This window comes from Glycine soja, chromosome 18 (genome assembly GCF_004193775.1).
Source record: "Glycine soja cultivar W05 chromosome 18, ASM419377v2, whole genome shotgun sequence".
In the NCBI taxonomy this organism is placed as follows: Eukaryota; Viridiplantae; Streptophyta; class Magnoliopsida; order Fabales; family Fabaceae; genus Glycine; species Glycine soja.
The window spans coordinates 55,305,903-55,321,969 of NC_041019.1; the positions used below are offsets into that span (position 1 = coordinate 55,305,903).

Sequence of the window (16,067 nt, forward strand, 5' to 3'; positions counted from 1 at the left end):
AGATCCTCACTATCGATCATCTGAGTTGAGCTTAGTAAATCTACTTAACTGAAAATTAAGTAAAGCTCTATTAACACTTACGTTCCATTTCTAATACCTAAACTCAGACTTGACTTACAAATAATTTGAGATTAAAATTTAGCCTAAATTAAAACTCAATTTCAAAAAAGTAATTATTGGAATACTTTTTCAAACTCAGATTATAAGCTTAACTTTTTTAGGTTATGTAACCCAAACATGGCATTAGATTTAATAAACATTGGTTAATTAAATGTATTTAAACATAAAGACACTTGTGAATATTTTTCAACATGAATGTCTGTATCATTTTCCATTTCATCTCATATTCATATCATTTTTCTTATCTCTTTTTTTTTCACTCTAATCTATACATCCCATTTTGTGAGTTTGAAGATGATGATTGGACGTTGTGAGTGAGCGATGGAAAATCTACAGAACAGAAGAGAAAAGAAGTGCTCTCATGCCTCGTACGTACATATTGCATTTCAGTTTCACGGCACCCGTCCTATCCTATAGAACAATAATATATAAACAATCATTTATTTTAAACAAAATATCAACATCTTTAATTTTTTTATATATCTCTTTTCTTATTGTGTAATAAATCTTATAATACTTATCTTAGTTGTTCATAAAATATTTTTCAACATAGAAATGCAATGACCTCGTGCTTCTGTTCTCCCGTCACGACACGTATCACATTATCCACGGCACACTTCACTCTGTAACTGGTGATTCTCTCTCTCTCTATCTATCTACGACGTCGTTGCACTGCTGCAGGGTTTTCGCATCAATCAACTTTGTGTCGCCTGCTACTTTACACTCTCCCATCCCATCCCATGTCGTCGTCGTCGCTCTCTCTCGGCATGGTTCTCTTCTGTGCCACCCACTTTTTTACCGTTGGAAATTGATCAGAATTTGAATCCACGTCCATCTTCTTATTCTTCTTATTATGCACCATGCATGTTAAGGTGTGTTAGCAATGCAACAGTGTACACAACGCTACGCTGTGTTGTTGGACTCGCAGAAAAATTATTAATTGCATCACAGAATCGTTAGTTATACATCGAATTAACGCATGTACTTTTAGTACGTACACATTTTGATTGACAGTTCAAAAAGTACATTTTGGATGTTAAATCTATTTTAGAGAGTAAATATGATTTCGTAACATATTTAGTTATTCTCAACGTTTGCACATTAAAATTTTACCTTAAAATTCAGTTTTATAAAAGTAGGATTTAGATTTAAGTTTAATTCAAAATTAAATTTTTAAACTTTAATTTAAATGTGTACTTATTTGACTTAATTCCATTGTTAGTTTCATATTATAAATGTGTGATTTTTATCGTGTGAATTAGATTCTTATAAATGTGATTTTGATTCTAAAATCATGTCAACCTTGAGTTAATTTTTTAAAATATTTTTAAAATAATTTAGTGACATATCAATTTTGTGTCAACTAATGTATTATCAATCATACATGTGTTAACTTGACTTAATTAGACATTTAATCCATTTGTAATCGCCATAATAAAGGATAAAAGTACAATTAAAACACATCACTAACATGTGTGAAACAATAGGTCAAGTGCTATATCTTCAATATTAATTAGTTAAATATTTAATAGAAAACTAATAAAGGGGACCTGAACCAAACAATTAATTGCGATGTCTAAAGATTAAAATTACACAATTATACAATTATAATATCTAAGTGAAAAAAAATGAAATTAAACCTTTTTATTTTTACCGTTTTATTTGTTGTTCAAAAACTTGGAATTATTTATTTTATTGAGAGGGATCTGAATATACTCTCAAATCTTCTACAAAAACATTTCCAGGTCCAAAAGGAGAAGAAAGATATTTTTTTAACCTGGATCTTAAATAATACAGTCTCAAATCTTCTACACTTACATTTCCAAGTCCAAAGGGAGAAGATAATTTATTTTTAACCTATAAAACTTTTGCCTTATACAATTTATATAAATTCTAAAAAGGAACTTACTTGTTACTAGATAAACCGGTGTGAAATTATTTTAATTTAATCAATACTTTTGAATTCAAATTTAAAGTATGTAATAGTGTTAAACACAAAAAAAAAGAGTTGTATAGTTTGTAATAGTACTCTTACTTTATGGACACTAGATTAATTAGTATGAAATTATTTCAACTTAATCAATAATTTTAAATTCAAAATTAAATATACAATTTTAAAAACTAAGAAAAAAATATAAATTATTAGATTATATTTAAATGATCAAAATTAGACCAAATCACATGTTTTTTAAGTGGATATATGTGACCGATAACTATTAATTTTAATTATTTATATATAGTTGTAAACTCCAAATTCATAACTTTCATTTCACACAACAGTTACAAGTTGTAAAAAATTATACACCTAAATCAATTTATTTTAAAACCAATTAACTAAAATAAAATTTATGAACTCGAGTTAATCTAAATTCAAGTTTATAAATATTCACTTAAATAGTAGAGTTAAAAGCTAAGATTATATCAAGATGACATTGATTTAAGAAATATTTTATTTTAATCAAACCACTTTTTGTAGAATGAGATTCTTAAAAATAGGATTGATAAAAAAGATTACAAAATTATTATTATTAAACTCCTTTTTAAAAATAATTAGTTTTGTTATTATTTTGGTGAAAAAGATTTAATAACTTTATAGTCAATTATTATGAAAAATGCTTTATTTTCTTTATATCAAACGCCACCTATTAATAGGTAAGACTTGGAAAAAGAAAAATAGAAAGTTTTGCCAGTGTAATAATTTTTGGATAATATTTTAGTTTTGTTTAAGAGAATGTGTAAAGCACCAGGCACCCGTAGCATGAATATAATATCATAATGTACTTGTTTTTTTTTTTCTTTTTTGTTGGTCTAATAATGGTACCTGCTGCCTTATAAATCATTATCAAAGAAGAAAGCAGCAAAATTGGGCTCTTTCTTCAGCCACGAAAAAAAGATGCAACACATTTGTCATTATCAATAATTCAATATGTACGTAGTTATGAGACTTTGAGTGGTGAATTTTATTAGATTAAAAAAAGCCCACATTTTTCTTACTCGTTTGGGATATATGGAACTATCAATTCTCACAAAAGCTGTATAATATCATGGAATCACCCAAAGCAGAATCCAACTAAACTTGTCCGTTGACCAAGTCGTGTTTTGCAACTAACTAACCTATCAAATTAAATTTTTTTGCCGTTTCTTTATAGGATGTGGTTTTGGTGTAATGATGGCACCAACAACAAGAAATGACAATTAGCTAGATTTGCAGCACCCAAAATAACTGAGGAAAAATATATTGTAGAACATAAGGTTGGCGTCATGAACTCATTATTTATGGAAACGAAGGTTGGAATTTATTCTATTAAAATCGATATTGGTATTCTTTCGTGTTTACAAATATTTAAAAGATTTTAACTTCTTCCTTTTAGTAGAATAGAATAGAATTTTGGTTCTTGAGAATGTAATGTGTTATCACATCAGTTCCTCAAATTAAAGAAATTCTAAATAAATTCTTAAAATTTTAATTGTTTCATTTAAATTTCTAAACTTAACAACGTATAGGTATTTTAATATTGTCACTTAAGTAAATAAAACAATTTTGCATTAATGAATGTTGAATTACACTTAAATGGACTTATTAAAAATTTCTTAGTTTTAAAGACCAATATAACAGTATCGCCATATATTTTCAGGACTAATTAAAATGGTGGTTTATTCGAATTTTTGGAGATTTCATTACAATGAAGTAAAACGGTATAATTACTTAAATTCGATTGGGCTTTAATTGTTCAAAGTATTCGAAAAATCAATGAAGAAGGCCAGGGTGTTAGTGGGCATTTTTATCAGTATAGATGTCAAAATCAATGAACGAATAATACCTAACGAATAATGCAATTCTTCATGTCTAGCCTCAAATTGATAGTTAGCGAAAAAACATTATTCCCACAAAATGTCTCATTGCACTAATTGGCTTGAACGCTTCCCGGACTTTGGAAGCTTTGTTCTATTCAACATAAATGTGGTTTTGTACCAAGTCAATTTCCGTGTATGACATGAGAAATGATTAAATTAACCATGACATGTACGTATTGGAAATGTATGTCCAACAAAATAAGGAAAGATAACTCAAAATTAGTAAGAGAATGGATTTCCCATATTTGTTCAAAAGCTTACTGCTTTGCCGTGCTATACTGCTATTGCACAGCTATATATATCTATATCCAAATACAATATAGCAAAATGAAATAAATTTAGCAAGATTAACATAAGTATAATAAGATGCTTTTTCTTTTAATTAGAAAGTATTTTGTACATTGAATAATTACTTATAAGTATAGATAAAATATACAAAACTAAAAATCATATTTCAAAAGTATTGGTTTATTTAATGAAAATAAAATATTTTACTACAAATAAAATATAAAATTAGGTATTTAGGAAATAAACAGTTATTTAATAAATAATTAATTAAAACATTAAATTGATACTCAAAATTAAACAACATATGAGAAAATCGATAATTACATGAGAACAGTATTTCTCACTCTCAAGAAAATGAAAACTAGGATTTATTAAATCGGTAAATAATATATTTTTAATATAGCTATGTTGAATGAACGAATTTATAATCACTTCTTGAATTTAAGAAAGATCAATGAACGAATTTTCCAAATTATTTTTCCATATTAGAAGCTACTTTTTCTAAATAATACTTTTTGACAAACAAAATTTTCTAAATAATAATCTCTTGTAGTTAAGAAATTAGTTCCACATCCTAGCGTAGGGAAGAGGTAGGTAGGTGCTAGAAATTGTAACCTTCAAGATCACATCTTATTTTTCATTGTACTGAGTGATGACAACGTGAGTTTCAATTTCAAAGATAACGACTAATATTAGGGATGTTAACAACTATAAATAGATTCAATGCATACCCACGAAAATTACTTATGATATATAGCAAGGTAATTATTACTATTAATAAAAAAAAAAGTATGAAACCGGATAAATATGATTTTTTTAAAACCCGGAGGATATTTTAGTAACCTTCATAGATCTACCCCATTGCCACCCTAATTAATAATGTACAGGAAAATATCTTACTAGTCACTTTCAAATTTCAACCAACAATGTAAATTCATTATTATTCCCATTGATTTTTTTTCACATCAAGTACAACTAGCGTTCCATTTAATGAAAAAAAAAAAAACTCATCTGTAGGAACCTTCATAGATCTACCCCATTGCCACCCTAAAAGTTTATGTAAATTATGGTAAATCTTCTATATTGTATTTTTATTTTTACAATAAAAAAATACACTGACGAATTTAAAGTGTATAGAAGCCAGTGATAAAGTGACACGTGTGGAATCCATTTTAAGGCATGGGACGACGTTATGATACACTTGACCTGCCTCTCTGAAGACAGTGGAAAATGACACAGATTTTCACTGCAAACAGTAAATTATACGTAAACGGAGAGATAGATTGAAAAAACAAGGTCACAAGAAAAGTAATAATGTAATAAAAAACGGTTAATGCATGAAAAAATTTATTAAGAATATCATTTTTGTTAAGTAATAGTATCTATCAATATGACAGCTGTCACTACGCGCCAGTGTTCACCCACGGGGGCAGCGAGTGTTGAGTGTCTCACACGCGCCAATGCTGCGTCGGGGGGAGGTGATTGTTTTCCAAAAATACGCTAGCATGGAAAATCATGGGAAAGAGAAGTTACATGAAACCAGAAAGAACTCAAACCCTAAGCTAAGCTGCACTCCATTTTTTTTTTCTGGTGGAGATGGAAAATCCTGAGGATAAAAAGGAAACTTAGAATAGAGAGTACATATAATACAGCACAAAAAAACTTCACACACACAACACAACACTTTCCTCTCTCTCTCTCTCTCTCTCTCTCTAGGGTTCCAAGTTTGAACTTGAAAGTGTTGAACTTTCTCTAGCTTTTTCACAAATTTGGTTGCACTTGCAACTGAGGCAGGAAAGAGGGATCACCAGGGGGCACGAGAGGAGGAAGAGGAAAGAGAAGAAAAAACAAGAAAAGTAGAGAAAGGGGTAGGTGTTGTACAGAAATAGAAATTAAAAAATTGAGTGAAAAATTAAAAGGGAAATTTTTTTAGAAGAAGAGTGATAGGGATATGGGGAGGGGAAGAGTGGAGTTGAAGAGGATAGAGAACAAGATAAACAGGCAAGTCACTTTTGCAAAGAGGAGAAATGGGCTTCTCAAGAAAGCCTATGAGCTATCTGTTCTCTGTGATGCTGAGGTTGCCCTCATCATCTTCTCCAACCGAGGCAAGCTTTATGAGTTCTGTAGCAGCTCTAGGTATGCAGTGTTTGTGTATGTGTTGATCCTTTTTTTTCTAGTTTGCTAGCTCTGTTTGTGAAATACTAAAACCACTTTTTCTTTGTTGACCTATGAGATCTACTTGCTTCATTGTTTTATATTTTATTTTTTTGGTGCCTTTAATTTCTTTGGATTTGTTTAATTTGTTTGCTTCAACAATTAAAGGGAAAATTATTTAGTGTCTTCATCTCTTTTATTATTATTATTATTATTATTATTATTATTATTATTATTATTATTATTATGTGAACTTGTGGATTTTATAAGAGGCCCTATATGTGCTTCATTGCTTCAGTAGAGTAGTAAGAGTTCAGTTCTAATTTGATATTTTTTGTCAGGGATGGTAGATTTATCAGATCTAGTAATATGGCACATGATCTGGTGAATATCTAATATTTTGTGTACTTGTACGGTAAATTTGTTGGATGATTGTTTACTTTTTTTATATATTTTTTCTTTGTCACCTTTCAGTTTTAACTTTTCCCCTTGAAATGTAGCTTTTGGTCAGCAATGAGATCAAGATCTTTACTGTTTATTGACCTAATTTTTGCTTGAGTTTTCTTCTTAATTGAGTAATTTTCGTTGGAAGTCGGTCTAGCTAGGTGAGTTTCTGACAGGTTCTGTATAACTACTTCTACTACACAGGTAGTCCCATGAAGCGGTTATAAAGAACTAAAGATGCAGTATTTTTTCCACTAGAAAAAAATAAAATTTCTATTCTCTTTTGTTAAAATTAATCCATGTTTTTATTTCGAAAGAATGAAGTGTTAATTTCAGCTTCCTACTTTGTATATATCGATGTGCTTATCCAAAAATTTTGCAATTACATTTTTTGTGCTTGTGGGGTTTTGGGAGGAGTGAGGGCGTGAAGATTATTATATCTGTGTATGCTAAAATGTTGGTTATCATGTCATTTTGGCATTTCCTTGCAAAATCTAGTTAGCTTTTTTTTTCATTATTTAATTTTGTATGATGTCCCAACTTATTTACGTACTTTATATCATTCCTTATTCGATCTTTTTTAATTCCTTCAAATCTCTGTATGTAGGGATTTAATTTATATATAAGTTTTTGGTAAAAAAATTATATATAAGTTTATATACTAAAGTGGTAAATAAACCAATAGAATAATCCTCGTTATAATTCGTATGATTGATGTAGACATAATTAAGTACCAACTAACAGAACAATGCTTAGGATAGTTATTAGAACATTTATAGTTGTGGACAATTATGTAATGTTGATAAAAATATGAAATTTAAATACAAATACAAGGAATAATAAGCTTCAGAATTTTGCTGCTGTACCATTAATATGTTGATGTTTTATTGAGTTAAATATGTATTTGGTTTATGTAAATATAAAAATGTTTACTTTTTAGTCTTTAGAAAAAGCATTTTTTATATCCTTTAATTTTGTATGATGTCCCAACTTATTTACGTACTTATTTACATGTTGATGTTCTACTTTTTTTTTATAAAAAAAAAAAAATGCGACAACTCCATGCACACATTCCCTTATGTATTTATATACATGTCAACCTCTACTAAAAACTTGAACTGTACGTGTTAGGCTAGGGCTCAAGTTTACAATTTATCTGAACATTTGAGTTGAGACTAGGCTCCAGGTGGAGCCCTGTGCACTATATATGAAGTCATATTTGCAGTTGTGTGGAACTGCCGTGAGTATTTACAAACTAATTTGAAGTAGTAGATCAAGGAACTTTCATTCATGCAAAACCGGAATAGCATTTCTTCCAATGTCTCGCAAATATCTTTCTGTCCAATGTAGCTAAACCAACAATGGAAAGGATATTGTCCAGCTTTTGAACCCTTAAAGGGTGTTAAACTTTCAGAGAACTTATTTAGACTTATATTTTTTTTTTAACTTCTTTCAATAAATTTCACCGAATAATATATCAAAATTAAATATTTATAACTTATTTTAACAAGTTCTTTAATCTTACTTATGAATAAGTTTTAATCTAAGATTTAAATATATTTTTGATCCCTAACAAATATTGATTTTTGTATTTATTTTTTAATAATTTTTTTTTTGCGTTAAATTCCTAATAAAATAATAATTTTATTTTTTATTCTTGATATTTTTTTAATTTCTGATAAATTAACGAAATTTATGTTTGATTCCTAACAAATTTATGTTTGTTTTTAGATAAATTAATGAATTTTGTTTTAGTTCCAATTAATAAAAAATGAATTTTTTATTGAGAAATAAATACAAAATTTAGTAATTTATTAAAGACTAAAAATAAATATCAAAAATCAAAAATAAAATTATTATTTTATTAAAAACTTAATATAAAATTAAAATTTATTAAAACACAAACATAAAATTCAAATATTTATTAAGAATAAAAATATATTTAAATCCATTTGTCAAAGATATAGATATTGTTACGAAGATAAAATTAAATTTGAACTTGTGTTGAGTTGAATCTTGTCAACTGAATTGATTAATTTGGTCTTTTACGAGACTGATAGAAAAAAAAAACTTATTATATTTATATATTCAACTTCTCTTACTTTCATTCGATTTTTCTTCCTGTCTCTTTCTTTATTTTCCATCAGTCATATCTATTAATTTCACCTATATACCCTAAAAATGATGTGTATGGTTACCATTTTTTATGTTATATATTTTTTAAACACAATTAATAACCAGTCACTTACAACTTCTTCATTTGATATATATAACAATATGCATTCATCCCAACTGGATCTTAATGTTCATTTCTTCCTTCTAAGATGTTAATTTAATGTTCTACATTTCCATTGTATTACATCAGATGCTATAATGAATCCACATGGAGCAAAAGATAGTGCATGTACATGCTAGCTCATAGTGGCCATTCAAGAATATTAGTATTTAATAATAGTATAGGAAAATTTCTTAAGGCAATGTTTTATGTTTTCATATTTGCGCATCAGTTGTCTAAAAGTAGAAGGGGAATACAACCATACGAATTTTTAAGCTTAACCTACAAACTTTTGTAGTGTAGTATTTAATTAATGTTAAGGAAGATTCAGGTTTGATATATATAAAATAAATGGTAACTAGTTTTCTTGGGTTGTAGTCTGCTCTTGGTATAACTGAACGATATGATCATATAGGTGCATCTCATGTGCTGATGTTAGATTTGTGTCATCAAAATCCATCTACTTGCAATGTAATTTTACCTTTAAGATACACAAGGAGTCCAGTACAATACTAAAATGGCACAAACACAAGATATGGAAGGTTGATTCATTGTTGATAACCTTTTAGTAATTGTGGTATGCATGGTTATCCATACATCATCTTAATTGATATGACTGTTCTTCCTTTCTTTGTCTACCTTCAAATCAGCATGCTCAAAACACTTGAAAGGTACCAGAAATGCAGCTATGGTGCTGTGGAAGTTAGCAAACCTGCCAAAGAGCTCGAGGTATATAGCAACTGCAGCTCTTGCTGTTTACTGGCATTACAGCTTATCTCAGAAAGTTCATATAGGAAACTATAATATAATTAATTATGTAACATACCATATATGTAGTTTTTCTTTATTATTGTTACATCTTTCAATTCTGGTTACTTTTCATTTGTAGCAGAGCAGCTACCGTGAATACTTGAAGCTGAAAGCAAGATTTGAATCACTTCAAAGGACCCAAAGGTGATTATAACAATTATAACTTTCGCCTATTTTCTGTTCTTTTCTTGTGCGTTAAGATTTAAGATCTGAGAAAAAACTTCTAGTGATCCTTTCACCAAATAAAATTTCATATTTTTTTTCATAATTAGTTTGCCAAGATTTAATTACTTAGACCGTTGCATTTGTCCCTGCTACTGCAGAAACCTTTTAGGGGAAGACTTAGGCCCACTGAATATCAAAGAACTTGAGCATCTTGAACGGCAATTGGATTCATCTCTAAAGCAAGTGAGGTCCACAAAGGTAATAATGGATAATTTATACATAAAAAATGTGTTAAGTTTTTGGCAAATTAATATATACATTAAGCTTATTAATGTAGTTCTTGATCAGTAGTTGCAGCAGCCTAGCGTAATTTCTCTATTTGATTTAAGCATCTTTCCGTTTTTCCGTACAATTTGTTTTTGCCAATACTATGGCCGATGCAACATTAGAATAGGATTTATCATTCATTAAAGATTTTGGATATTTTTATATGTGAAGAAAATGTACTGTTAAGGAGTCATATGTAACATATTCTTCTTTTTGTAATGAAAAAAAATAATGCATGTGGTAAATATATGATTTATTGTGTTTGTATCCTTTAATTTTTCACTACTGTGTAATTTTCTTAAGAAAAGCTTATTGTGACTCCTTTTGGTTACTTGGCACTGTCTGAAAAACCAATTTGCAGACACAATTCATGCTGGACCAGTTATCTGATCTTCAAACCAAGGTACATTGTTGGACACATATAATTAAAGGAATAGAGCAACTTTATGGGTACCTAATAATTTCAAGCTATTGTTTTGTTACAGGAGCAGATGTTAGTAGAAGCAAACAGATCCTTGACAGTGAAGGTAATTTTATTCCATTATCCTCGATGTTCTTCCCCTACCTATCAAGATCGATTTTGTAACACAAATATATATCCAGCTTAGATAATTTGATATTCTTTTTAGTTTTAATCAGTTTGGGAGTGTACTGTACTACCCTGCATCTGTATTTTGGCCTATCAGATTGGATACCTGCAAGTTAAAATTTTCTTCAAAATAGTCCTAACATTGTTTTAAGGTGGTGAAACAAAAATAAATAAAAACCTTAAGGTGGAAATATTATTCTGCATATTGTCGATATAAATAATCAATCTTAGTCATTTTACATTAAGGTCCTCTGCTGATGACATGATTCATGTCTAACTACTTGTTGTCAGCTGGAAGAAATCAATTCAAGAAACCACTACAGGCAATCATGGGAAGCTGGTGATCAAAGTATGCCATATGGTGGTGGTGGTCCAGAGAATTCTCACTCTCATTCTCACTCTCAGGGCTTCTTCCAACCATTGGAATGCAACCCTACACTACATATTGGGTAATATATGTTCAATTAATTACTTTTCTGTAATCTTCTAGCTAAATGTGATTTTGAACTATGTTTTAATGTGCCTCTTTCGTTCAGTCCTGATTACAGGTACAATGCTGTAGCTTCAGATCAGATAACTGCCACAACTCAACCTCAACAAGTGAGTGGCTTTATTCCAGGGTGGATGCTTTGAACTAATTAGACTCAGTGCATTCAGGTGGAGACATAAAAAAGCAAACACCTTACAAAGGGCAAAAGCCAAAAATGCATCTTGGTGTTGGCAAGGTGTAAATGCAACCCTGCTTCTACAGTTATTTTGGTGTATAAGAAACTGATGTTGTGACTTGTTCAAACTTTTGAACTTTTAGCCATAGACATATATGGCAATTTATAACATTAGGTATCTTTTAAAGGATCCCTTTTTATTATTAAATATCTGAACGACCGATTTCAATTTTCTTCTATTGCATTACATATTAATCTTGGCTTGATGTAAGCTCAGTTTTCTTCTAGGTTTTTGCTTGCATTATAAGTGAAAGATTGTAAAATTTCATGAAGCTCTGAAATCTCTTTTCAATCTTTCATATATAAAAAATATACATCAATGTCGGATCTGGTCTTCAGTTTTTATCTTTTGAGAAATAAACTAGTTTTGATTTTTGTTATTCATTTTGTCCCTGTAATTAAAATTGTCTTAATGTTAGAGTGCCATGTCTTAAGTGTCTTAAAATTGGCTTTACAGTTGAAAACTATATTTTAGGGCTTTAAAAAATTCCTAATTACTTTTAAACTTTTCTTGTTACGTAACAATTTTTTATTCCTTCTCAATTTTCAATGCTTGAGATTGCAAATTAATAACTTTCAACGGTATCTTTATATATATTGAAGTAATTTATTCTTTTGAAAGCAGCTTAAAGAATGACATTTCTTGTTTATTTTTTATTTTAATTTAACTCTCAATTCTCAAATAATTATGCATTCTTTTTTAATCTTGTTTATGCTATCTTATAATTTGAGTTTTTAGTATTACACATAAAACTAATTGTGCTCATTTTTATTTTATATATATTTTTAAAAATATATATTTAATAATACATGTACATACATGAAATATTTGTTAGTTTGTTTATTTGCTTTACGTAACCGTAACATGAGATTCAACTTCGGTAAGTAATTTCGTTATTTCATTTTAGTTGTAAAGACTGAGTTGCATTACTTATTTCATAAATAAATAGATTAATCGAACTCTTTTTCGTAAAAACACGGCATATTGGGCTTGATCAACCTTTGTTATAGGCCCAATAGCGTGAACATATAAATGTATGAATATTTATGAGCATAATTAAACAGGCCCGATACACCTAACAGACGTGATAAACACAGTCTCTCTCTCTCTCTCTCTCTCTTTTTTTTTTTGTACTAATCACACTATCCTTTTCTTTAATGGAATTTCAAAATTACTCTTTTCTATGCTAATTTAGACACCGTTCTCAAACCATTCATCTTTTTCTTGAAGCTATTTTCTCTTCATTCTCCAAAATTTTTATTCTTCTTTGGAAATTAAAGAGCTTTCATTCCTCTGGTTCTGCCTAAATAACCGATGTTTTAAAACTTAATCCCAGTCGCATATTTTGCTTTGGCCGAATTAGATCATGTTTATCACAGACAGATTAATAAGTCTGACTTTGTGATAAATTGTGCCTTTGAAATTTTAGTTTCTCCAGGGAAGGGGCAAAAAGTTATTTCAAAACTTGCTTCACTTAGATATACTGATCGAATTTGCCTTATTCCTAAACCAACCATACTCAGGGATTAGATATTCTTAAACCAAACATACTTAGGGATTAGATATTATTAAAATCTACCATAGTTACGAGTATATTACCGTTCAATTTCATGGTCCCCAATAACAATGAGTTCTATATGAAGCCTAGCTTAGATTCCTAATTACTTCAACTCAAAAGAAAAAAGAAAAAGAAACAAAGCATGTAATTATATTTTTGTTTAAAGGAAGGATGAGACCAATGTAGAGCACAAAACAATAAAACAAATATGGGACCACATAATAGTGTAGTCTTTTAATAGTACTACATATATTAAAATGGTGCTTCCATATTCAATTTCACTTGATGGCCCACAAGTGCACATGTACATCCGTTGTTGCCATAACAAGCATATAGCATATTTCTAAGTTTATGCCTGTTTTTTTATATATCTACATTTTTTACTGAGCACAATCCACTTGCTTTTTTTTATAAAAAAAATTAACGTAGGGAAATGAGTCCGGATTAGGTTCTTGACCAATGATTTGAGAGTCTCTTTTTTCTCCTATTTTCACTCATTAATACACGTAAACTAAATAAAAATAGACTGCCAGTGGATGATGGTAAACTTGGCACCACAACGGTTCCTCTATAAAATATTAACTGCGTGGTACTATATTTAAGTATCCAAATTAAAATGATTCTTGCACATGTTTCCTTGTTTTATTATACTCTACAATTTTTAATGGAAAATTGTATTTGTATAATAAATTTTTTATTATCTTTGTCCGGCAAAGAGATGATAACACTTAAGAGAGACAAATACGTTATAAAATAATTAATATGATAAAGAAAGATAATATATAGAGAGAAAAAAGAAATTAAGTTATTTTTAAAATTTATAATAAAAAATATTGTATTTATCTTAACTTTCAAGTTGGTTATATTTGTTGAGAGCATCCCAATATTAATAGTAGAAAAACATTATTTGTCTAACATGAAGATTTAATGAGAAAGGATGTAGAACAAATATTTGGTATGATTGTACATGATCCAATTTATACTTGACTCATAAATATAAATAAGCATATAATATACATGTGTATCTTATTGGTAATATGATTATTGAAGACAGACGATACATACAATATAATGACAATCTTAATTATCATCATGTAAAAATGATATTCTGAAGCACTGCATCTAATGAATGACCTTCATTCCGATTTTGCAACATATCTAGAAGAAGAACACGTTTTAGTATGAGATCCATGCTATGTGACTTCTTCCAAGTACAAGTAATGAATGATAATTAATTACTTTCTCCATTATAAAATTATTGTTGTTTGGGATTGATGCATATAGATAATAAATCATTAATTAACTAAAACAAAATTTATTACTAGTATATCTTAACTAAAATATTTTCATTTAATATTTTTTACTTTAAGTATTATTTAATTATTCTAATTTCTTCAACTTTTTATGAATATCAATTTATGTATATTGAGAATTATAGAGAGAAAGTGAAAGTGGCTACATTAAAGAGTGGGTAATTTAAAATTAATTGATAGTATAGTTAAGTGAGTGATTAGCACCAAAAGGAGATAAGAAAAATGAAAATATAATTATTAAAAAGTAAAGAAAGATGACGTGAAAAGAAGTGGTAGAAAGACAGAGACAGAGTTAAATATAGTTAGTCGAACATGATTTTTAATTAATTATCCTACAATTCATAAATAAGGATATAATTAAACAAATTATTAAGCTTGAATTAAAAAATAACACTAATTTTGAAAGAAAAAAAAATACAATGGTTTTGAAACAAAGGAAGTAAATTTCTAACTTTCCATATTCTTGTATATAGTAACTCTTTTGCGTTAAAAAGATAACTCGAAAATGACATCTCTTTAATTGAAAGCTTTCAAACTTTTTCAATTTTTTTTGAAAGAAAAACTTCAAACCTTTTTCAATTGTTCATCGTTATTATAATTTATAGACAAAAATACACTTAGTTTTTTTTATATTTTTAATTATATTTAATTTTATATCTTATCTTTTAAAAATTCAATTTTTATAAAAATTTTATATTTTTAAAGTAAGTTAAAATAGTTTTCTTGTAAAGCGACGATCATTTTCAATTTGGTACATACTTTTTAAATCATTTTTTATTTATTTGAGACATAACATTTGTTTCATTTAGATTTTCATGCATAAAAAATATAGAACTCAATCTATGTTCAAACTAAAAGAGATTATAAATATGATGAAAATGGCGTGAAAAGTGAATTCAACAAATAATTAAAAATACTTTTAACATAATTTTTATCATGTTAATGATTCTTTTTTTATCCGAATATTAATTAAATTTCATAATTTTTATACAAAGTGAACTCCATATGTCTAAAAATAAAAAATAATCATGGTTTTAGAAGGATATTTTTACTTATTCTAAAAACATAAAAGAGTAAAAATGTATTTTAATCTAATTTATATGAATATCTATTAATTTTAAATTTTTTAAGATAAACTTACTAAGATGATCTCTATGTGTTGTTAAAATTGGTTCTTCCTATTCAGCACATCATCTCATTAAGAGTTAAGACCCAACTGTTGGAGGCTGTTCATATCAAGTACTACTGCACTAGGTGATCTGATTACTTAAGAACCAGTGCTTGTCATTTTGTGTGGGATCCTGAAGGTACAAAACAAGGGAAAAATAATGTTGATGAAATGTAGAAATGTGAGAAATGTATAGGTCTTATTTAATAAAATAAAATAAAAATTGTAGAGTTGAAAAGAAAAATTGCTTAAACTATAAAAAAAAAAAATTACAT

The 16,067-nt window shown here is 28.3% G+C and overlaps 1 protein-coding gene across 2 annotated transcripts; it reads left to right on the plus strand.

Annotated features, from left to right (window-relative positions):
- The first annotated feature begins 5,897 nt into the window (after nt 1-5,897).
- LOC114395474 (developmental protein SEPALLATA 1-like) lies at nt 5,898-11,929 on the plus strand. Of its 2 annotated transcripts, none has more exons than XM_028357264.1 (8): nt 5,898-6,399; nt 9,787-9,865; nt 10,026-10,090; nt 10,270-10,369; nt 10,800-10,841; nt 10,924-10,965; nt 11,319-11,476; nt 11,564-11,929. In XM_028357264.1, exons 1-8 carry the CDS (start codon nt 6,215-6,217, stop codon nt 11,658-11,660), a joined length of 768 nt encoding a protein of 255 aa, XP_028213065.1. In that variant the 5' UTR covers nt 5,898-6,214; the 3' UTR covers nt 11,661-11,929. The 2 variants fall into 2 exon arrangements, with proteins under 2 accessions (XP_028213065.1, XP_028213066.1); XM_028357265.1 differs by having other exon boundaries at nt 5,899-6,399; nt 10,029-10,090.
- Nucleotides 11,930-16,067: the final 4,138 nt, after the last annotated feature.